General features: G+C 45.4%; 1 protein-coding gene and 1 long non-coding RNA gene across 4 annotated transcripts; one reads left to right on the top strand and one right to left on the bottom strand.

Annotated features, from left to right (window-relative positions):
* The first annotated feature begins 57 nt into the window (after nt 1-57).
* Nucleotides 58-20885, top strand: EXOC3L1 (exocyst complex component 3 like 1). Of its 3 annotated transcripts, none has more exons than XM_081872408.1 (13): nt 58-2255; nt 4915-5172; nt 6499-6718; nt 7272-7950; nt 8615-8732; nt 10398-10523; nt 10662-10762; nt 12187-12297; nt 12414-12555; nt 13470-13595; nt 14207-14362; nt 17462-17586; nt 18310-20885. In XM_081872408.1, the coding sequence occupies exons 1-13, from the start codon at nt 1971-1973 to the stop codon at nt 18392-18394; spliced, it is 2532 nt and encodes an 843-aa protein (XP_081728534.1). In that variant the 5' UTR covers nt 58-1970; the 3' UTR covers nt 18395-20885. The 3 variants fall into 3 exon arrangements, with proteins under 3 accessions (XP_081728534.1, XP_081728533.1, XP_081728535.1); XM_081872407.1 differs by having other exon boundaries at nt 59-2255; nt 18167-20885; XM_081872409.1 differs by having other exon boundaries at nt 2087-2255; nt 5012-5172; nt 18167-20885.
* A 1062-nt stretch (nt 20886-21947) lies between these two features.
* On the bottom strand, nt 21948-22379 carry LOC309347690. The gene is made up of 2 exons (XR_014159017.1): nt 22286-22379; nt 21948-22034 (listed from the first exon to the last, which is right to left on the bottom strand). It is a non-coding gene; the product is annotated as an uncharacterized lncRNA (long non-coding RNA).
* Between the last annotated feature and the right edge of the window lie 1290 nt (nt 22380-23669).

Below are 23669 nucleotides of genomic sequence, written 5' to 3'. Positions count from 1 at the left end.
TGTAAACACTGGTGGCGCCTTGAGGATTCCAAAGGGTTGCGCCTGTGGGATGTTCGGAAAATGAACGTTTCCCCGCCCCCCTCTCCGTTGTCTTCTTGTCCATAAGAGCAGAATATAGCTCTGTCCGGTGGGTTTGTTATGCTCTCCTCTTTATGAGTGGTGGACTTCTGTTGCCAAATGGTTAAATCAGTGCACACTCAATGATGCAACATTTTGTTGCGGGTTCCACTTGTAGGCTGCCGTACGGCAAATTGCAAACTACAGTACAGTAGTTTGCTACTACAGGACAGAAACTTTTTTTTTTTATTTAAGTCAAATCTTTTGCAGAACTGAAAGAAATCGCATGACTAGAAACATCCAATTTAGGGACTTGTGTTTAGCGATTTAATCCGTACAAATCCAGACACCTTTCATGCGGGAGCCACTGCCCCATAATGGGTAGAGAGCTGATCTTCAGCTCCTGGCACTGATGGCCTAAGCTTGAAACAAGTCACTCCTTTCCCATTTGCAAAGTGTAAACGGTGATGATCTATCTCAGGGTAGTTGTGAGAGCAAATGAAATAAGAATTATGCGCAAAGTGTTATTCCATAATAGTCATCAATGTCCCCAAAAGATTTATAAAGTACAGCAATAACTTTCTAATCTAGGACCTTACTGCCATAATGCACCTATGACACCCCCTTATTCCAAAGTCTCTTGCTTTTCACCTATCTCAACATCTGTATATATGTCCTTCTCGCCTCTCTTAGCCCTTGTTGTGTGTCCCAGTTATCACTGTCCTCAGACACAAACTGTTTCCTGCTGATTTGATAATCTATGGTTGCAACTGGTTGGATGGATGGGTTATCTTACCAGATAGCACTTACACTGAAATACTTCTTTGGCATGTAGATCACAGCTGAATGGTGAGTGTAGCAACCCACTTTAGAAATATCTGGTCTTGCAGTGCAGGGGTGGGAACTGGATTTCTTACAGCTTGAGATCCCCCTATAAGTTGTGCCACCACATTAATGCACACCCAGTGGAAACCATACTAATAGCTGTCAGGCAAAAGTTTTCCTCAGTGTTATTTAACTCTGAGCTCAGCTACCCCAGTGTAAGTCTGAATGCAAGTTCAGCTAGGAATACGCTGGCATAGTTGGCTCACCCCAGCTCACACAGGGCTTGGCTGGATGAGCAAAAGCTTGCTGGGGCTGCAGGCCAGGACTTAAGCTGAATACTATCTCCATTCATTTAAGTCATGTGACCTGGTGCTGTGCTGTTTTTATTGTAATTATTGGTATGTTTTATACATATTTTATATATTATATATTTTTAATTCTATCAGTGTTTCATTGTATTTTAATTATTGATTTTTCTATGTTTCTAGTGGCTCTTGTTTTACCTGTAAGCCACTTTCAGAGGAAAGGAAATAATGTAAAATAAACAAATAAGCAATAACTATCCAGGATGGGGCACATTGACTAACTCAAGCAATTGATCATTAGATAACCCTTTCATTGAGAAAAGAAGCACTTCATATTATTTGTCTATTCAGCCACATTATATGTGTGTGTTTTAACATGCTGTGTTAGGTTCCAAAAAAGGAACTCAGTATATTGGTTGTCAGTTTATTTATGGCCCCAATTCAAGGTGCATTAGTGTTTAAATCCCTGTATGACTTGGGCTCCAAATATCTGAAAGAACATGTCCTCAGTTGGTAGAACATGAAATTCTTAATCTTAGGGTTGTGGGTTCGAGTTCCACATTGGGCAAAAGATTCCTGCATTGCGGGGGTTGGACTAAATGACCCTTGTGGACCTGTCTTCCTCCTTACTTACAACAAGCTAGAGGTTGATTCTGCTTGTCATTCTGCCTGCCTGTCTCCACCTATTGCTGATCTCCCTGCCTTCCTTACTAGTCCCAAATACCAGTAGCTACCGCTGAAGGCAGAGGGACATGCAGGAATCCTGGTGACCACAACCCAGGCATGCATATATACCAGAGTTGTTCTGTGCTGCTTAATCTGCATTCCCTAAGAATTAAACTTTCGAGTGCATTTTCTGTTTCCTCCGCCCTCCTGTTCCTACATCCTGAGTCTATCTGCAGTGTTACAGAACAAGCCCCTGAGGAGCTGGAAGTAGTATCACTGACGGAAACTGCTATTGCTGGCTCTGCTTCCTCTGCTCAGCCCAGCCCTAAGCTCTGGACCTGTGCACTGCAGCTGAATCTATGGGCATGTCTGCAGAGGAGGAGGATTCCACCAGATCCAAAGGTAACGGGAAATGCAGCTACAGGATCCCAGTGACTGTACCATTCAGTGGGGTGGGGTGAGGCATATGGGGCCCTTCCTAGATGGGCTTTGGGTTCAGCAAGTCTCCTAGCTGTGTTGATTTCTCTCTCTCTCCCTACTTGAGAAAGAACTCCCTGTTCTTGCAATTGATGAGGGGAAAAAATACTGTACCTGACATCTCGGCACACGTACAATGAATGAGGTTATGATTTTAAAGTGCTTTCCTTAAGGAGGAAAGTGCCAGACAATTTTAGCCTAACCATCAGTATATGGGTTCCAGGCACCTTCCACTTTAAGAAAAGCACTTAAACTTTATCCACCTGGGCTGTGAGATGTCACAGATACTTTTTCCTAGATAATATTGCATTCTTGGGGTCATGCAGGAAGGCAGAGGTCTCAGAGAGATACTTACATGTCATAGTAACTGTCCTTTTTGGAAATAAATGGGCTAGAAAAATCAGAGCCAGAGATTGGTTTGTCTGTCCACTGTCTGTCCTCACTGGGAGCAATACCATAGATGCTTTAAAACCTTACTGTGTGGTGCTCTGGTAGAGGACACTTTTAAATAAAGGACTGGCCCCTGGCAGCCCTTCAAGTAGAGAAGTGTCCTCTGAAAGCAGGACACACGGCCACTCTAGTGTATGCCGCTATGTCGGGTGCTGTCAGTCTAGAGTCTAGAGTCAATGTGGAGCGGTGGTTAGAGTGTCAGAGTAGGCTCTGGGGGGCCAGGGTTCAAATCCCACTCAGCCATGATGTTTACTGGGTAACCTTGGACCAATCACTGGCTCTCAGCCTAATCTACTTCACAGGGTTGTTGTTGGCATTACATGTGGGGCGTGGAAGAACCATATGTCAGCTTAAGCTCCTTGGAGAAAAAGGTGGGATATAAAAGAAATAAATAAAGTAGTGCAGGATTAGACAACATGGTGCCTCTGGATGTTGTTGGACTCTAACTCCCATCAGCCACAAGCCAGCTGGGCAATAGTCAAGGATAATAGGAGTTGTAGTCCAACAATATCTGGAGGGGACACAGTGGGCTACTTCTGGTCTGTAGGCCTCTTATCACAAGGTGAAGCCTAGGGTTACAACACCTTCATGCTTTGGATGGAGAGGAGTGGCAATGTTGGGTTTCTTTATATCAGCCTTCCAGACGTTTTGGATTGCAACTCCCAGTGGACCCACCCAGCACAACTAATGGGCAGTGTATTTCAAAACATCTGGAGGGCATCATATTGGGGAAGATTGATCCTACATGGTACAGATTTGCCCAGTCATTTGAATTCACCCTTTATTTATTTCTTTAATGAGTTTCAAACCACTTCCAAACTAAAGTTTCCAAAGCAGTGTACAACAGAAATATGTGGTACCTCGGTTTAAGAACAGCCCTGTTTATGAACTATTTGGTTTACGAACTCCACAAAACTGGAAGTAGTGTCCCAGTTTGCGAACTTTACCTCAGTCTAGGAACGGAAGCCAAATGATAGAAGGGCACCGGCGGCAGGAGGCCTCATTAGGGAAAGCGCTTCAGTTTAAGAACGGGCTTCTGGAATGGATTAAGTTCATAAACCGAGGTACCACTGTATGTAACATTTAAAAAAGCAAATCTTGAAAGTCTTAAATTACAATATGCCATTAAAAATGGCTGAGTCACTCCTGAGTATAAAACGGCTGAGTCACTCCTCAGAGTAAGTCCTCTTTGAAAGCTTTCAGTAACTGCCTAAAAACCCAAGTGCTTGTCTAATTTCACCAGGGAGCAGATTCCATAGAGCTGAAGCCACAACAACACTTAAGACCTGGGTTTTAGTTGACCTCATGCATACATCTGCAGCATGGAGAACTCTTAACAATGCCCCCCCCCCCGGAGGAACACAATTGCAGTGGAGGCTGGTCCATCAGGGCAAATGGGGCACTGCTCCACCAAGTTAAATCTCCCCGCAGCCACTTGCCAACTCCTTACTAATAACCAGTTCAAGGGGTGGCCCTGGCTATTGGAACTCTGGGAATTGCAGGACTGTGAGGGCAATAGAGCATTCCTAACAACTCTCAGCACCCTTAGCAAACTACAGTTCCCAGAATTCTTTGGGGGAAGCTGTGGCTGTTTATAGTGCGATAATCCATTTGCCTTTGCGAAATTTCCTATCTTCCAGCCTCCACTGCAAAGTTGCTGGACGATCCCTCAGGTAACCTGACCCCAAGTTGTACAGGGCTTTGAATGCTAAAAGCAAAAGCTTGAACTAACTCTGGTAGCATGCTAGCAGCCTCATAATTGCCCTTATGCCCATTATAAATAGAACAGCTATTCTTTAGTAGAGGGAACAAAATAAAAAAAAATTCCTTCCAGTAGCACCTTAGAGACCAACTAAGTTTGTTATTGGTATGAGCTTTCGTTTGCATGCAGACTTCTTCAGATACAGTAGAGGGAATTAGTTATCAGACTCCATACGCCCTTCTAACGCCCCCTCTCTCGCCTCGTCTCTTGTCTCTGAAGCCAGACGTCTGACAATACAAGTGTGCCTCCTTTTCCCAGGTCATTGTGTCTCCAAGCCCCAGAAGCTTCCCCTCCACCGATATTCCACCTCTCCCCCTAGGCTATCCAGATCGTGGGTAGGCGGTCACATCCTGTTTCCTTCCTGCATTCCAGGGGAGCAGCTGGGGATGGAAGAGCAATTCCTGTCTTGCAAAGACTCGCAGCTGTATGTGTGGATTTCCTTCTTCTCCCTCTTCCTTCTCTGTTTTAGACCAAGAATGGCCAGAAGTGGAGAAGGCTGAAAAATTAGCCAGAGGAGCTGCCTTAAAATGGGCATCTGGGGTCTTTTACCGACCTGACAAATTAGAGGGCCTTGAGGAGTATCGGATCCGAGAGATACAACGCAACAGTTCCATCCAATCCCGCATAAAGGTTGGTAGTTGCAGCGCTGGAACCAGTGCTGGCCAGTGCCCATTGGGATTGGGAGGGCGGAAGTCAGGGAACCCAACATGAAGTGCAGCCAAATGCCAATGACAAGCAGACACAACTGATTCTAGCTTTGTCACCATCCTCCTCCTTGTTGAGGAGTGGCCACACTGAGTAAGGAAGAGGAAGGGGACAGGCAATGCCACCTCCTGAACCCATTGTAAGTATGGAGGCAGGCAGTTGGGGGGTGGGTGACAGCAGACTGAGGCTGGTGGGGCAGTGCCCCACTTGCCCTAATGTACCAGCCTCCACTGACTGTTCCCTGAACACCTGGGTTGGCTCTTCCAGCTTTTGGATGGCCATTGGATGGGTTCACCAGAAGGGTCATGTGACCGAAGGCAGCTGCACTTTCTCCCTACCCCTATCACTTGCGGCGTGCTCAAAGCGGGCAAGGGCTGTTGTTGTTTGTAAAAAAGAGAACCAGCAAGATCAGGGAGTTTCAGGGCTTGATGCTGAGTTATGGGCCTTGGCAAGTGCCCATCAGTAGCAATCCCAGATGCCAGGCCTTGGCTATGCCTAGATTTATTTATAAACCACCCAATAACCAAGGTTCTAGGGACGTGGGTGGTGCTGTGGTCTAAACCACTGAGCCTCCTGGGCTTGCCGATCGTAAGGTCTGCGGTTTGAATTCCCATGATAGGGTGAGTTCCCGTTGCTCTGTCCCAGGATAAAACTAGATTAACACTAGCAGCCTTGAATAACCTTGGCAAAAAAGGATTTCAATCCAAAATCACCCAACACCAATGCCAGTGGGGTCCCAAAGGTCCAAGTGGAGAGGTGTGTCTTTATGCCAGCTGATATACTGATGATACCTGGCACACCTACAGAGGCAGGTGATGCCACATCCAGGACACCACAGCAGAAAAGACCCTATCCTGGGTCACTGTCTGTTGGGCATTGACCAAAACCTTGGTTGTCAGGTTGGCATATACTAGGAGAGCCACTCTTTCAAGTATTAATGCAGCTTGATCCTGAAATCTCACTGGTTTAAGCAGCCTTGATTATGAATTTAATAGAACAAGGTTTTGGAGATCCCACTGGAAGCTGCATTATACTGAGTCAGAGCTAGCTAGCACAGTATTGTCTACACTGACTGGCAGCGGCTCTCCAGGTTTCAAGCAGGGGTCCATCCCAGCCTTAGTTGGAGATGCTGGGGATTGAATTTAGGACTTTCAGCATGGAAAGCAGATGTTTTATCACTGAGCCACGGCCCTTTGACCTGCCTGTGAAGTCTCTGTGTCCTCTTTGCCACTTGATTCTCTCTGTCCCTAGTCAACTGTGCAGTCCTACCTAGAGGGTGTGAGCACAGGCCTGGAGCAGTTGCACTCAGCCACTGCAGATGTTCAACATGTGCGGCAAGCATTGAGAAACATATGCCAGTCCTTGGCATCCAGCACCGACCCTTTTCAGAGCCTGCAGAGACTACGGGAGGTGGCAGTGGAACATGCCCAGCTGGGTTCAGTTGCCCAGACATTGCCCCAACTTTTCTCAGGTGAGCTTCAGTTTGTAATATGTGTTATTTATTATTATATCCACTTGTTACATCTGTGCCTCACTCTTCACCAAATGGTCCCAGAGTGGGTTACAAAAACCACACAATTAGAATGAGTGCAATGAACAACTAAAATTATGAAATTAAACTGCAAAACAATCATATCAGAATAACAAAACACCAGCACAGAGCACTCAGCCAAGGGTAAAGAGGCTATTCATAACCTCAAATATCTAAATGCCATTGCATCTGGAAAACTGCATGCATGCAATTCCAAAACACATGGGATGACCTTCTATATATCTGCAAGCAACGCACCTACCTTTCAGCTGAGACATTTCCCTCTCTGGCTTGATCGTCTTGCAGCAGATAATCTTGTAGAGGAGCTGCATACTTTGTACAGCACCCCTTTCCCCCTCATCTGCCCAGCCCTTGGACAGAGGGTTCCAAACCCCTGCTCTAACCACTGCTCTAACCACACTGGATATCATTCCTCTTTCTTCCCCAGGTTATGGTTTTGAAGCCCTTTCTCCCTTTCTTCTTTCCTACACAGTACACAAACTCCTTTCCGAGACCTTTGACCTCCTGCAGAATCACCACCTGCTGGAAGCCCATGCAGGATTCATGGAGCTAGAGAGTTTACGGGACAGCATCCTGTTCCAGCTGCATCACCACAACCTGCTCAGCTCCTCGCACCTGGCCAGTGTGGAGTCCTACTTCAGGGGCCTCCTGGAACTGAACGATGCCCTTGCCCAGCACCTGTGGCACGTTGTGGCCCACAGCACAAGACTGGTGTCTGAGGACCCCTCCCTCTTTGTGTCCACGCTACGCATTATTGAGCGTGAGGAGAGCATTGATGCTGCCTTGCTGCTGAGAACTCAGCTTCCTTCTGGCTTCCTCCCACCAGGGCGCCCCAAGTGCTGGAGGCAGAAGTTCTTCCAGGTTATACAGGACACCATAGTCGCTTCCCACTTCCAGGCCATGCCAAGCAATGCCCAAGGACAGCACCTTGCTCAGCATTTGACGTCCTTGCAGAACAGCATCCTGGCTGAACTGTGTGTTGTGAAAGACCTGATGGCCCAGTGCTGCCCGCCTCACTACAATATCGTCGCAGCCTTTGCTGCCATGTATCATCAAAGCCTTGCCAAACACCTGCATCACATCCTCACTCGGGAGCTGGAAAAGCAGGAGGTCTTTACTCTTCTCCAGTGGGCACTCCATGTTTACCCAAGGTCAGTGCTCCTAATGGCAGGTGTTGGAGTTCATAGGGGAAGTGAGGGGTCATTAATTTTTTTAGAAAAAGAAGTGCTGGGGCTTACATTTGCCTACCGCCCATAACTCTGACTTGGAATCCCAACCACCATCCATCTGAAGCACTCGTGGGCCACTTTAACAGTCATGGCTCCCCCCAAAGAATTCTGGGAACTGTTGTTTGTGAAAGGTCTACTTCAGTGGTGGCCAAACCTGGCCCCCCAGCTGTTTTTGGACTACAACTCCCATCATCCCTAGCTAACAGGACCAGTGGTCAGGGATGATTGGAATTGTAGTCCCAAAACAGCTGGAGGGCCAAGTTTGGCCACCACTGGTCTACTGAGAACTCTCACCACTCTTGACGAAGCAGAGTTCCCAGGATGCTTTGGGGAAGCTGTGACTGTTAAAGTGATAGGATAATGCTTTAAACAGGTGGGTGTTTATCCAGTCATGTTCTCTGTTGTACCAGCAGGCAACTGTCGGGTGGCATTTGCAAAGAAGCAGATTTGACAATGGGCTGCATTTCCCCGTACAAGAATACTAGAAATATGCACACATAATCCTGTTTCAGGTGTACTGAACAGCCTGAAAGTGGAAAGTTGAACTTAGGTACCTTTTGCTCCTGACCCTTCTTGTGTTCCACAGCTCAGAAATGATGACCCACCCAAGCCTTCTACCTGAAGTGGACATCGCAGTCTTGGGTCCTCTGCTTCCTGTGGATACAGTAGACTACTTGGAGGAGACCTATGTAGGGAAAGTACAGGTGAGTCGTGAAGACTATGGGGAACAAAATGACTGTGGATATTGAAGCACTAATATATTTAGATTTGCTGGTTGGCCTAGAAACCTGGGTGATGGAGAGTGTTAATATGAAGTTCTCCAAATATTCAGGCAGAGATCTTTTCTTACCAGTGAATGTGGAAATATTCCATCTGAAAGTCTAGAGAGCTGCTGTGGGCTGGATGGACCACTACTGAGCTAGAGGAACCAGTTGTCTCAGTATCCAGCATATTCCTGTGAATAAGGGACAAGTGGCATATTACTGGATGCCATGCTATGCTATACACAAAGTTGTGTAAAGCGTCCTTGTTGTCTCCTCTTTCTGAAGAAAAGCACCTTCAGGAGATGCCCATTTTGAACAGGTAGGGGATAGATGAGGCAGTGGTGCTTTACCCTTTTCCCACCACCCATTTTCCTGGTCCAGATTGTCTCCCCAACTGATTTGGCTCTGCTCAGGGTTCCAAACTCAGGCAACCACGCACATGGGACTCTGAGGGTCAAGAGGGCGATTTGGAGCAGATGGGGAAATGGCTGGTGAAGAAAGGGCTAAGCATTCCTCCTCTGTTCTGTTCAAAATAGGTCTCTACCCCAAACTGCTTTTATTCTGAATAAGTAGCCTTCAGCCAAAACGTGTTACTTCTGTGCAGTTTGCCTCTTAAGACCCTCTAGTCTCTGGAGTTTTCATCGGGCACTTCCAGATCACCTGTTTATTGAGCATTCATCCTGATTTGTTTGCTGGGGAGGTTGGAAGGTGTTGGCTATTTAACGAACATTCATCCTGATTTGGGAGACAGGTTTGCTGCATGAGATCGAATCCCACCCAAAAATAGCACAGAAAGTGCTACCTTTCAGGGAAACAGGTTTGTTGTGCAAGACCTTCTAATCAACTATAATTGAGCAAACCTGAATCTGCTGGCCTGTGGCTGAATTCCACCTGAAAATAGTGACAGTCTGGAAGCATCCATTGTTTCACAGCAGTGGAGAGAAATAGGGATAAAAATAGGAGGTGGCAGGTTTTCAGGAAGACCAGAGGTGGAGGTCGAACACATACTGCAGGTCATATCCACACAGAGCTATATTTCCCAGCACCCTTAACAAACTGTAGCTCTCTGGATTCTTCGGGGGAAGCAATGTGCATTAAATGTACTGTGAATGTGTGGTGTGGATCTGAGCCGTATGTACTGTATATCAGCTGCCCCACTAAAGAGATGTTTCTCATCCGCAGGAGAAAGGAGCTAGGCAAATGAATATGAACACTGCTGGGGTTGTGAGTGGCTTGTGTGCAGTGGAGGGTCCCTGGTCTTCACTTAAAAAGAGAATGGTTACTCAGGTCTGAGAGCCAAATTTGTCCACCCCACCCCACCCAGGCCTCTCTATCTGGCCCTGGGAACTTTCCCCAGGCTATACCCATGAGTGCTTTTTCTTGGCTGGAATGTGTCTGGATGGAAGATAGAGAGCTTCATGTGGAGAAATTAGCCCATATGCAAAGGTGACATTCACATTTGTTGCTCCGCCTGCTTTTGTCTCCAGCCATGCCCACTATAGGCACTTGGCCCTCAGAAGGTTATCCAAACAAAAATGCGGGCCTCGGGGTGAATAAGGTTCCTCAACCTCTGTTGCCATAAACCATCTCCGCTTGTTCTTCTAGGCCAGCTTTGCTCAGTGGATGCAGAAGACGCTGGAGATGGAGTTTAAAGAGTGGTTCAGTGAAGAGGAGCCCGAATCAGACTATCAAGGCTGCTTCCAGACCAGCCTTCCCATGATTGTCATGAAGGTCAGAGAAGAAAGACAATGCACTGCAGGGAAGCCTACCTGATTCCTGTACAGCGTGTCCTATTGGCTGCAGAAGCAAAGCCATGTGTTTGATCCCCACTCATCTAATCGCCTTCCTCTCTTTCTTTGCCTGCCCCAGATGCTGGATGAAAATATCCGAGTGGCATCCCTCATCTCAGATACTCTGCAGCAGAAGTTGTGCAACATGGCCCTGGAGGAGCTTGAGGTCTTTCTGGGCAGGTCAGTTCTCTCTCCATGCTGCTGATGCAGAGTAGGGACTGAGAGGCAAGAAAAGGATGCTCATCACAGCACAGCTCAGTAGGGAAAGCATCATGACTCACCTGCTTTGCATGCCAAAGGTCCCAAGTAGGGCATCTGCAGGGAGGACTGGGAAAGACTGCTGTCTTAAACCCTTGAGAATTGCTGCCCATCAGTGATGACAATACATTGACGGACCAATGATCTGACTCAGTATAAGGTAGCTTCCCATGTCCCTAACATTAATTCACCAGCAATAGGACCTTCAGGCCCAGCCCAATGAGACATCTTGGGTTCTTGCTTGAGTTTGGTTATCATTCCTGCTAAGGATCCCTGCTCCTTTCCCCTTTCTTTCACTGGAGGGCTGTGGAGGCTCATTTCCCTAATGCTGCTCCAACTGAGGCTCCTTTTTCCTTACAGAAAACCTTTAGTGGGCTTGAAATGAGGTATGTTATTTCTGCGCCACAAGAACACCCCTGAGGGATCAGACCAAAGGCCTGCCTAGTCCAGCATCTTGCTTCCCATACATAGCTCTGTGGAGATCCTGCAAACAGGACATGAGTGCAATAGCTCTCTCTCTCTTCCTCTGCTCTTCCCCAGAAGAGGCATTACTTCCAGATCTGTCAGTATTATGCAAAAAGAATGTAAGCCCATACCAGAAATGAAGGTGGATGAAAGCTCTGTGTTGACCTAGCACAACAAATCCAGTTTAAAACAAATTCCTGACTATTTGCAGTTAGGAAAGTGATAGAGAAATGCACTAAAAAGTGTAGGATGGGCAAATATCTAATAGAAAGAGGTAAAATCAACTCGCAAGCAAAACAGGATGAATCCTCATTGTTGTATAATCACCACACAAACAAATCAGAAAAAAGCTCAGTAAAGACCAGATGTAGTCTAACCTCCTCATAAGCTCAGTAAACAAGTTGTCTGCCTCCGATCCTGGAGGCAGTATTTAACAATAGTGGTTAGTAGCCATTGTCCCTTCATGAATTTGTCTAATTCTTCTAAAGCCATCAGAGGGCGCTTCAAGATTACAAGTTCATTCATCCCAAACTGTAGTTTGTTAAAGACACATTTTCCTTACAGATCTATGATTCCTGCGAAGAGGCACTGACTGTTAAGCCATGCTGAAAATTGTAGCTCTGTGAGGGGAAAAACAGTTTCCTAACAACTCTCAGCACCCTTAACAAACTACAATTCTCAGGTTTCTGTGGGAGAAACCACTGTTAAAGTGGCAAAGTGGCAAAAGTGCTTTAAATGTATACTGAAGGTGGGGCATAGGTCTGCTTATTCTTCATCATATGTGGAACTCTGCACTGTTTCACTCTCAAGACACATGGGATGGGGGGGGGGGTTGGCTACTGGTGTGCAAGATGCCATGACAACTGCTGTGTTCTCTGCAGCCTGTATGAAGACCTGGTGGGATTTGGCAAGGAGCATCAACGAGAACCTGCAACCTCCAAGTGCTATGTGCCTTACTTGCTATCAACCCTCAACAACTGCCAGGCTCTCAGGTATTCCCAACTCCTGTGATTGATTCCTTCCACATGCCTGCTGTATCTGGGCTTCTCTTGCTAGCAGGATACATGCAAGCCCGCTTCCCAGCTATTCCTCTTCCCTCCACTGGCAGCACCTCCATTGCAGCCCTGTGTGAAGGCAGATCAACATCCTCAGAGGCCAGCAAGATGTCATCAACCCTTCACGTTGCCCTGGAGAAAGCCCAGAAGAAGGCATGCCAGCTGCTGCTGGAGGAGATGCTGAAAGATCTGCAGGTACCCATTGTTATTAAGAAAGCCTATGGTAGAGGTGGGGACCCGCAGCCCTAGGGACCAAATGTGGACCTGCAGGCCTCTCTGTCTGGCCCTTGGAACTCTCCCAAGGCCATGTCCCTTGCTGACCCTGTTTCACACCCACACACGAGTTTTTCCCAGGCTAGAATATACCCCTGAACTTTGACAATGCTTCCTGCTTGCCTGGATGGAAGATAAGAGAGCGTTGTGTGAGATTGTCAAAACTAACCTACTGTGTGAAGGTAAAGTCAACATGCATTGCTCTGCCCACTTTTGCCTCTGGCCCTGCCCACCAGTGGCATGTGGCCCTCAAAAGCTTGCCCAGAAAGGAATGTGGCCCTCGGACTGAAAAAGGTTCCCCGCCTCTGACATATAGTAAACGGATTAGAGATTCCCACTTCCGACTGCCCTAATACCACCATGAGCACAAATAATGATGAATGCAGTTTTTAAAAAAGATGTCTGGAGGGGTCCTGAGTGCCTGTGCTTGCAAGCAAGCACAAAGAAGCTTGTGGAGCCCTAGTTTGCAGCAGCCAAGCTCCTGATGAGGGTGAATTGGTGGAAGCCAGGCTAACTATCTGCTCTGCCTTCACAGCTATAGATCTTCTGCTCAAAGGAGATACACCAGAGCTTGACCCTGCAAGAGGCAAACCAAAACATACTTCCTTGAGCAGGTCTTTTAAAGGAAACGTAACATGTAGTGTTTGCAGAGGAGCTCTATGCCATTTTGTAGGTTTGCCTGTATTTTTTGTTGTTGCTATAAGCCATTCTGGACTTCCTTCTGGAAGGTGGTGTGTGTGTGTGTGTGTGTGTGTGTGTGTGAGAGAGAGAGAGAGAGAGAGAGAGAGAGAGAGACCTTTTTAAAACAACTTAATACGTCCCTTGTTCTGTCCCAGCCTCCGTTTGCTCAGATGCCCTCCCGTCAATGGCTGTCTGGTGAATCCCAGGTGCTGAGCAGCATATGCGAGGTGGTAGAAATGCACATGAAATTCTTCTGCAGAACTCGCAGGCCAATCAGCATGGTAAGATCCCTCCATAGCTGGGGGCTGACAGCGGTGGGGAGATCTGTGCACTGCTGGTTGGCTAGCTTCAGGGAGGGTGGTCTACCATTTGAGTATTGCCTCTAGATTCTAGAAGTGGGGGGTCTGCAGCCTGAGGTTTACATGTGGCCTTTGGGCTTTGGATTTCAAGTGGGTGAGGGGGGCCTGGCAAGAAAGGGGCAGGGAGCCAAGACTGGTGGAATGACAGAAAGTGAGGGTAAGCTCTCTGCAAACTTCTCAGAAAGAGAAAGAAAATGGGGTGGAAGAAAGAGACGGGGGGAGAGGGGAGAGAGAGAAAGAGAGAGAGAGTGTGTCAAAGGTAGTCCTTCCCACTTTTTGCTCTGGCCATGCCCATTGCCAGCTTCAGCGCCACCCATCACCAGCAAGATGGGGACAAACCTAGAATTAGTTATCTCTGCCTGCCATTGTTTCTGGCTCCCCCTACTGTTGACCTCCCTGCCTCCTGCCCTACCAGGCCCAGTGGGCACCAGCCACCACTGCAGGAAACACACACACTGCATTTCTGCCTTTTGTCTCAGTGCAGCTCCCATTAACTAGAATGACCATGGCAATTTTCCCCCCTTGATGTCCAGCACCTCCTGTCAGAGACTGAGCGCTTGGTCATGAGCCAGTACGTGAGGGCTCTCTTGCAGAAAAGGCTAGTCTGCCGGAACGCTGAGGAGAGAAGCCGGATGGCCAGGCAGATGGTGCAAGACGCCTCTCAGCTGATGGAGCTCTTTTGCAGCCTGGTGAGAGAAAGGAACAGCTAACACCTATCATGATTTGCTAAACACGTTCCAAGGATGGGGCTGGCAGCTGCTGGTGATCACAGAGGAAAGGGAGATTGACTTTGCTCACCAAGCTGAATACAGAGTTGTGTGCGTGGCCAGCAAAGATTAAATATGCATCCAATAGGGATGAATAGATCATTCTATTCCCAGATCATGTCAGTTTTGCACGTGTTCATTCATAAGTTAGTTATTTACTCTTTCCACATCAACCAGCTATTTGTTTAGTTTTATTTTTTTTTAATAATATTTATTGAACATTTTCAAATATAACAGAAAAAAGAAAAGAAATAAAACATCCATTTTATAACCTTGTTTTCATTAGCATCTTGCCAGGACTTCCCCACCCCACCCCCTCTTGTATTCCAATTCCTTCAAATAGATTCAGCAAGTTCCTACCCCAAATTTTAAACTTATTATAGTTAACCCAATGTTAAGAATGTTTTTCCATCCCCTAAAATCGACCCCGCTCCCTTCCACGAGTTCCCCTTTTTAATATGCAGAACAGATTAAAATAAAAAAAATAGAACAAAGAATAAAATATAATTTAACACCCTTTGGATTCCAAATTTCCCTCCCCCCTTTCCCGGTTGCGTTCCCCAATGTCCATCAATGCCTGTTGTCATCCTGGAGATCCCACATCTAGGCCGAAATCCTTCACAAGTCCACTTTGCCGTCTTTTTAATAGTCTTTGCCGTCTTTTTGATCATCTTTAGTTTCAAGCGTCCAATCTTGGAAAAGCTCTATCTCAAAAAGGTCCATTTTTTCCATCCAGATCTCTGTATTTAAGAGTAAAAACTCCAATTTTGTTTCTTTAGACCTTTCAAATCTGGATGTCCCAAATGTTCCCACTTCCAGCTTTGTCCAATTCTTGTTGTCCATGTTGTTCTTATTATTCTCTCTCCTCACTTTCCTCTAGTTTCTTTTCCTGCTCTCCTGCAAAAATGTTCCAATTCCAAAAGCTTCTAAATCCCCTACAGAGGCTTTGTTATTCAGGAACAAAACTTTACGTCAAGTCCCTTCCATTCTTCAATAGATAAATCTATTGTCTCCTTTAGTGTAGAGACCTCTGTAGACAAAATAGTGTTCCATTTCTGCAGTTTCCCAGGAGATAAAAAGTCCAATTCAAATTCCATGCCAGCAATACTTGTAGTGTCCCACAGCCCCTCTAGAGGGATTATAGTAACTCAGTTTCCTTCCAGATCGCACCCAACAGTCAAAGTAACTTGTTATTCCTTATTTTAAACAATTTATATCTAATTTGTAACAAATGTAACCGGCAAAGTCCTCATAACAAAGTTCTCTTTTTATTCTTCAGCTTTGACAGCTCCTTTGACAGCTGTCAAAGCCTCTGTTTCTCCTCTCCCGGCGCTCTCGCGGATCGCTCCCAGTTCCCGGGGAGCGGGGTTGCATTTTAGCTCACATTCTACTTTTCTCCTCCAGCCCAGTCTTATAATTTTCCATCGTGAAATTAGTGACTTTATCAAAATAAGGTAGCACTCGATCTTAGTTGTTAAATCCTTTGCTTTAAATCCTCTACGACAGGGGGGAGACGGACTTCCTTTTTGCACCTCCCCCGCTTGCTCCGAATTTAAAATTTTCTCCCTTTTTAAGTCCAGTTTCCAATTACTCACGGGTTGTTCTTTTTAATCCGAATTTTCAATGGAAGAAGTCAGCGCTCTCCGCCAAATGGCATGCGGCTTCGCTCGGCAGGGGAAGCGGAGGACTCATAGCACACCCCCCCCCGGCACCCGCTCTGTAGCCTTTAAAAAGGCTCCTTCGCGGGTTGGGGGGGCGCAAACGGTGCCCGCCGAGTCACCATGCCCATGGGTTTCAGCGCCCATGGTTTTTGAGGGTCCCCGCGACGCCGACGCGGTAGAACCCAGCCCCTGCTGAGCAGGCTCCCTCCGGAGCTCGGAGGGAGTCCGCCATTCGGCGATGGCGCCAACCCGGAAGTCCGCTATTTGTTTAGTTTTAAACTGGGGGGAAATTCACATTTTATATATGCAGTTTAACCCGAAGTACACATTTTTGTATATTTTTGAGCCATGAACTATATTGCAAAATTTTAAGATATTCAACAACTGAAGGATAACTGCATTCCAGTTCCTGTATTAGTCTGGGAAGTAAGAATGGAATAAATTCACTTAAAATGTGGACTGGGCAAAATTTTCAACATCCCTAGCATCTAGTTGCATGACTTCCAGCTTCCAAAGAAACCTGTGCAGGTTTCTCCTAGGGCCGAATTATTGGGAGATCAACTTTGTTGGCTAGCAAGTCTGGCCGATAATACCAAGCTAGAGTTGCTGCTTACTCCTGAGGTGTCTTTGCATTTCAGTACCTGCATGAAAAAGTCACATCAGGCAATCATCCTTTTGGTCATGAGGTGGCAACCCAAGCCAGTTTGGTGCAGCAAGGTGGGTTGGGGTTGGGGAATAAACAACTGTGCAGAACACCTGGTCATGAGGCTGGCTCTGCCAACAGCTGCTAGTTGTTCCCTAGTTGAACTTTGTTCAAGGATGCTGTGGAAGGTAGTCTAGCAACGACTGGGCTGCTCTCTGCTTTAATGTCTATGGTACAGTATCAGGTAGGTAGCCATGTTGGTCTGACGCAGTAGAAATAAGAATAAATAAAAAATAAAAAATTGTCTAGTAGCACCTTCTAGACCAACTAAGTTTGTTCTGGTATAAGCTTTTGTGTGCAGGTATCTGAAGAAGTGAGCATGCACACAAAAGCTTATACCAGAACAAACTTAGTTGGTCTATAAGGAGCTACTAGACAATTTTTTATTTATTTTTATTATGGCACAGTATGATACGGTATTCTTTATCTATTGAACTTGTATACCATGTTATATTTATTTTTAAAAAATCTCCGAGAGGTTTACCCATCTCAACAAAAATCAATGTATAAAAATGCAAAACCACATGCAGTATAACTGCAACTGCTAACAGTAGTAATAGTCACTCGACAATCATAATTCATCTTGCAGCCTCCACATCGGTCCATCTGCTCTGTCCTCCTGGTATGGTATAGTTTGCCTCCTGCTTCCTTTCCCAGGGCCTGGAGGAGAATGAACAGACTCTCAGAGTTATTGCTGACCTGCAGGAGCTCGTCAGTCTCAAGGACCCCTCCATGCTGAGCCTGGAAGTACTGGGATTCGTGACAAAATATCCTGATATCAGGTAGGGCACTCAAAGCAAATACACTTTCCCATCTTCCACCACTGCTTCCCCAAGCACTGGATTTGCATTTTGCCCCTAAACAGGAAGCACAGGAAATACAACACAGAGAGAATCATTGTTCTTTTTCAGCACTGTGAGAGCTGGAATTCTTTTGCTTGGAGATGCCAGGTCTTGGATCTGAGGCCTTAGGCATCCCTTCCGTTCTCCAAATTCAAGGCCAAAAACATTTTCTGGCAGTCGCCCCAGCAATAACGCAAGGGTAATAACTCTCCAACCTGCAGTCTAATCTTGGCCTGCCAGGGGGTCCACGTTGGCCCACAAGGCCATTTCCACCAAAGCAATCTTCCTTCAGCACTGGCATCAGGTACCTTTCCTCCAGTGTACCTGAGAACAGCAGCCTAGCTAAGGGATTGGAGGGTAGGCCACAATGGAAAACATACAGCTCTCTTCTCCAACTCTCCACCCACTAGCATCCCCTTGTGGAGTGGCTGCCTCACTCTTTCTAAAGGTAGGGCCAGTCCTGGTTGGCAGCAGGAGGCCAAGGGAGAGGTAACACGTTTTGTGCCTGTTGTTTCACCAGCGAAGACCACGTTTCCATGCTCCTCCACTTGCGTGGCGACATCTCTAAAGAAATCCACAACAACGTGCTGGAGATCATGGTGCAGAATCCTCAAGTACTGCCTGAGAACTATCGCCCAGTTTTTAGCAACATTTTTGTTCCAGCTCCGGAGCCACCCTTCTGCCTTGGGAAGTCCAAATGTGCCTGATACGTCCACAGATGCTGATATGTCTACAGCTGCATTGCTAACTTTGCCAGGATGGTAGCTGATGACCTGGCAAGATGGAACTTGAGTGGGGATTGAGCCTGTTGTTGGTGGGTTTTTTTTTACATTCCAGCAATCCAAAACACATGGTGCCATTTTGTGGGGGCGGGGCTAAATTTAGTCAGTTTTGTGTTCTCTCTCCCATATTCACAGCCATGCACAGCCACATGCAGTCTCCTTACCATGTGTGAGGAACCTTTGGCCCTCCAGATGTTGCTGAACTACAATTTCCATCATCCCCAGCCAGTGGCCATGTTTGCTATGACTGTTGGGAGTTCAGCAGCATCTGCCGGGCCAAAGGCTCTCCACACCTGCTCTATATTCTATGCAAGATAATACACAAGAATGGTTGTCTATTACGCACCAGTTGCACTAGTTTTCTGTGGGTTGTGTGGTTTTGGGTGTTAATATATGCTCAGATCACATCCACACCCAAACCCACTTATGAATTCTACACAGTATATGAGTGTAACACTTGTGCAGACCAACTAGTACACTGAAGCCCATCTCTTGTAGCATTTAGAAAAGATTAATATGATTGGCAAATGGCACCAAAGCCAGTTCTGGCCTCTACTCCCAAAAGAGCACTGCTTATTGCATTGTCATTACAAATTATGCAGACAGCGTAATGTGCTTTATCCTAGAACTATGCAAATCATGGGGCACAATCATGGAGCACAAGAGCAACATATTTATCAATTCATGCTTAAGAACCGAATATGCTTGCTAGATAATGTTTTCTAGATAAATAGCACTCAGTTTTTCTTTTCTAAATTAAAGGCATGTAGCCCTTATGGTGAACACGGCACTTAGGGAAGACAGGCTTATCCTTTTTTTTCTTCCTAGTGCAATGGGAACCAACCACTTCAGCATATCTTGGGCCCTAAACTCCTGGCCAATCAGGAAAGGAAGAGATAAGCCGCCATCTCTTTGCATGCTAGCTTCGCTGTGGGGATTGGGGGGGGGGGGATTTGAATCAGTTCACATTTAAAGGTGAATCTACCTAATTCGCCGCTTCACTATCAATATGGGAACCAAAACACAACCATTCATCAAAATTAGCACTTTTCTGAATCTTGCACTGCATTTCTCCAGCCAAGCAAAGTGACAAAAATGCAAATACTGAGGTTAAGTGTGCATAAATAAATATATATGTTGGTGAAAATAGCATACCAAAGTGCAATATATTAGGGGAAATTGCTTTGCAAAAAAATTGGCAAAACTTCATGCAAGAGAAATTCACACTAAAATGCTGGTGAATTTTCATGAGAACCTTTTTTATCTTTCTAACTTGCAAAACTGATGTGGAAATGTGGACAACTGAACTTAAGACTGGAATGCAAAACTGGGGGAAACCAAAATTAACAGATTCTCCCATCTCTAGTCCCCTGCAAGGACAGAGATAGAGGCTTTCTTCAAATAGAGGACTGTCCTCTGTAAGGTAGTACATATGGTTACCCAACCCAACCCTGGTGTAAGGGCTGGTTACATAGTGGCGTAAGTGTGGATGCAAAACAATTCATTTCAAAATCTGTTAAGTACACATCTAGAAATCATTTCTGCTGTCCCTGCAGAGAAAAACAGAAGTTCTTCCCCCCACCACAAGCCACACATTTTGAAAACTACAACAGGAAGTGATGTTCTTTCCCCTCCTTTAACAGGTATAAAACATAAACTTGCATTTCTTTTCTCAAAAACACACTTTCTCATGGGGCTTTTTTCAAGCAAAGGATTTCATCAGCTACCTGCTCACAACACCTGCTCTTCAGGGATTTACCACTACCAGATTCATGAGAAATAATAAGAAATAAAGGTTTGCCTCTGAGCATCTACAGAGTGCATTTCCCTTAACCCCAGCTAACCACGATTGCCTGCCATGTTCCATGTGCACCATGTGAACTTCACAGAACAATGCCACTCCAAAAACAATAGAATGCAGCAAAATGAAAGCTCCATCCTTGGTCGACCCCTTTCTCCTTTCACCACTGGTACATGACCAGTATGGTGAGGGATCTGGAAACCAAATCCTATAAGAAATGTTTGAAGGAGATAAGTGCATTTAGATTGGAGAATAAAAGATGACAGGGTGACATAATAGTTGTCTTCAGATTCCTTAAGGGCTGTCAAGAAGAAAATAGAGCTGATGTGTTGCTTTAAATTACAGTCACACCATTCATTTAAAGCTCCCATATACACACATGACTTCTCCTAAAAAAACTGGGGACCTGTAGTTTGTTAAGGGTCTCCTCACAACTCCCAGCACCCTTAAATAGGTCCCATGACTCTGTGGGTGCTAAGGATTGTTAAGAGGCCCACTGTTCCTGTCACAAAGCTACAATTCTCAGAGTTCCCTGAGAAAAAGTATTGATTGTTCAACCACTCTGGTAACAGTAGCTCTGTGAGGAGAATAGGGCTCTCTTAACAACTTTCTTAACAAATCACAGTTCCCAGGATTCCCAGGATTCCCTGCTTGGCAGGGGGTTGGACTCGATGGCCCTTGTGGTCTCTTCCAACTCTATGATTCTATGATTCTATGTGACTGTTAAAAAGTGGCATAATGCCACTTCAAATGTATTGCACATATGGTGCCTAAATCTGGAATTACAAATGCTACATTGCACCAGTAGTATCCTTAGCAGATTTATCATCCACAAATAACTTGGCAAAATTGGGCTTTTGTAGTCCCCCATGGAAGTGTCATATAGTACTTCAGAGAGCAACTTAAAAAGGCTACAGTCCCTTGAATGTCTGTTATAAGCACACTGATTTCTAATAAAGCCTTTGGATTTTCTTTCTAGAAAACATCGCATATTCATATTGGGGACTTTTTCAACCAGAAATGTTTCTTATGTTATGTCATTTAATAACCTGCTGTATTTTTAATAAGATTTTTTTTATCATACACAATACATAGTTTTATTTACACTGGACAGATGCAAAAGGAACAAACCCAAGTCCCAAAAGAGAAAAATGAAAATGGTGTAACTGTCTCAAGAAATGTGATTCAAACGATGTTATTTCTTCATATCCAGTGAGGATCATCTTCTTATGTTTTAATTCTTTTTCAATATATTGAAAGATATGTCCAGCTTTCAATAAGTATACAGTTGACTTTTATCTCCTATGTTCCCTTAAAGTGAGTTAACATCTGTTTATGCATTCTTAGTATGATATTGTTCAATTAAAAGTTCTGAGCGGATTATATAGTGCAAGGTGGCTAACAAAAAAATTGATTTAAAGCTTGGTTTCTGGTTGTCTCTGACTGACAAAGCCTGCTTTTGAGAGCCCCTGTCCTCTGGAACATACCTGGCAGCAAAATAAAGATCAAATTCTGGGCTGGAACTTCAGAAACAATCCTGCCAAAAAGTTATTCCCCCAAATGGGCTTGGTGGCAGTTGCCCCCTCATGACAACTACTGTTTTCTTCTTCCAGGAATGTAGCACTGCCAGGCTTAAGAGAAGTTATAAGAAAGAAAAGTTTGCCTCTGAACATGCACAGAGTATACTTCATTGAATACCAAGCAACCACAAGCACTAGTTATTCCCACCTTGATTTTATATGCCATATGCAAATGATGAGAGTTCATGCACAAGGCAGTGCTGTTTCATGTTTCATCTTGGGTGACTTCATGCCTACAAGAGAAGAGTTTGGATTTGATATCCCGCTTTATCACTACCCGAAGGAGTCTCAAAGCGGCTAACATTCTCCTTTCCCTTCCTCCCCCACAACAAACACTCTGTGAGGTGAGTGGGGCTGAGATACTTCAAAGAAGTGTGACTGGCCCAAGGTCACCTAGCAGCTGCATGTGGAGGAGCGGAGACGCAAACCCGGTTCCCTAGATTACGAGTCTACCGCTCTTAACCACTACACCACACTGGCTCTCCTACAATCAACAGGAGTTTCCCCAGCTGGGATGTTCCACCAGCAAACATAATACCACACAACAGATACTGGGTCCATTTATTTTATTTCACAATATTTTAAAGGCACTTTTCTGGAGAAACCTATTGAAAGCAGTTTATAACATTTAAAAGCCTCACAATGAGTGAACAATAAAAAGACTATTTATAAGCAAGCCTGCAAGAAGCCACCCAGAGTGACTGGGGCAACCCAAGCAGAGGAGTGGGGTATTAACAACAACAACATCTTAGACCAGTGCTATCTCAAAGTGGTGGTCCACAGACTGGTGCTGTCCATAAGCCATTGCTAGTCCATGCTGAACTCAACCACAGCCCAGGTTGGGTGGGACACTTCAGAGATCAAATGTACTGATGCCTGGCACATTGGGTGGGCAGGAATTGCTGGATGACTACATCAGATAGTTTAATAAGTGCTGATCTCAACAATAACACATCAAACCAACATCATAAAGCTAATATCAAAACAAGGGCTTTTAATATATTCTTATTATCTTAGATATCTTATAAAATACAGTATTATATTATACCAGGTTCCATCCCCCACCCACCTGCTCTTTTAGTAGTAATAATAATAATCAGTGCTTTTATTTAAAAAAAAGTTTAGTGGTACTCTCATTTTCCTACTCATATTGAAATACTGCCCTTCAATGAGGCCAAACTTAGATTCACAAAATGTTTAGGGGTATGCGTACCCCTCCTTGTCCTGCCCTGAAAAAAGCACTGGTAATAGTAGTAGTAGTAGTAGTAGTAGTAGTAGTAGTAGTAGTAGTAATAGTTTATTTATACCCCACCCATCTGGCTGGGTTTCCCCAGACACTCTGGGCGGCTCCCAACAGAATATTAAAAATACAATAAAACATCAAAGATTAAAAACTTCCCTAAACAGGGCTGCCTTCAGGTGTCTTCTAAAAGTCAGATAGTTGTTTATTTCCTTGACATCTGATGGGAGGGTGTTCCACAGGGCAGGCGCCACTACTGAGAAGGCCCTCTGCCTCGTTCCCTGTAACCTCACTTCTCGCAGTGAGGGAACCCGCAGAAGGCCCTCGGCACTGGACCTCAGTGTCCGGGCTGAACAATGGGGGTGGAGATGCTCCTTCAAGTATATTGGGCTGAGGCAGTTTAGCTTCATCTATACCGTTGTCACTGGAAGGCCTGGAAGGGACAGGGATAAAATGAATATTTTACAGACTTTGATAAGAAGCAGGTAACAAGACTGGGGGCAGGCAGGAGAGTTTATGGGCTGCAGTAGACAGACGGAGTTCTCCACATGGGATAGTTGCAAGCAAACCAGAAATGTGGTTGCTATGCACATAGAAACTTGTCAGGTTCAAGAGAAGAC

Source organism: Podarcis erhardii, assembly GCF_964252035.2.
Source record: "Podarcis erhardii genome assembly, chromosome: 7".
NCBI classification, from domain to species: domain Eukaryota; kingdom Metazoa; phylum Chordata; class Lepidosauria; order Squamata; family Lacertidae; genus Podarcis; species Podarcis erhardii.
This window is presented reverse-complemented; position numbering and strand designations above follow the sequence as displayed.

Bases quoted from the DNA above. Each gene is read 5' to 3' on its own strand.
- EXOC3L1 (XM_081872407.1), top strand. From the start codon at position 1,971: ATGCATATATACCAGAGTTGTTCTGTGCTGCTTAATCTGCATTCCCTA. The intron at 5,173-6,498 runs GTTGGTAGTTGC...CTCTGTCCCTAG, and splicing joins CCATCCAATCCCGCATAAAG to TCAACTGTGCAGTCCTACCT. The intron at 8,733-10,397 runs GTGAGTCGTGAA...TTGTTCTTCTAG, and splicing joins CCTATGTAGGGAAAGTACAG to GCCAGCTTTGCTCAGTGGAT.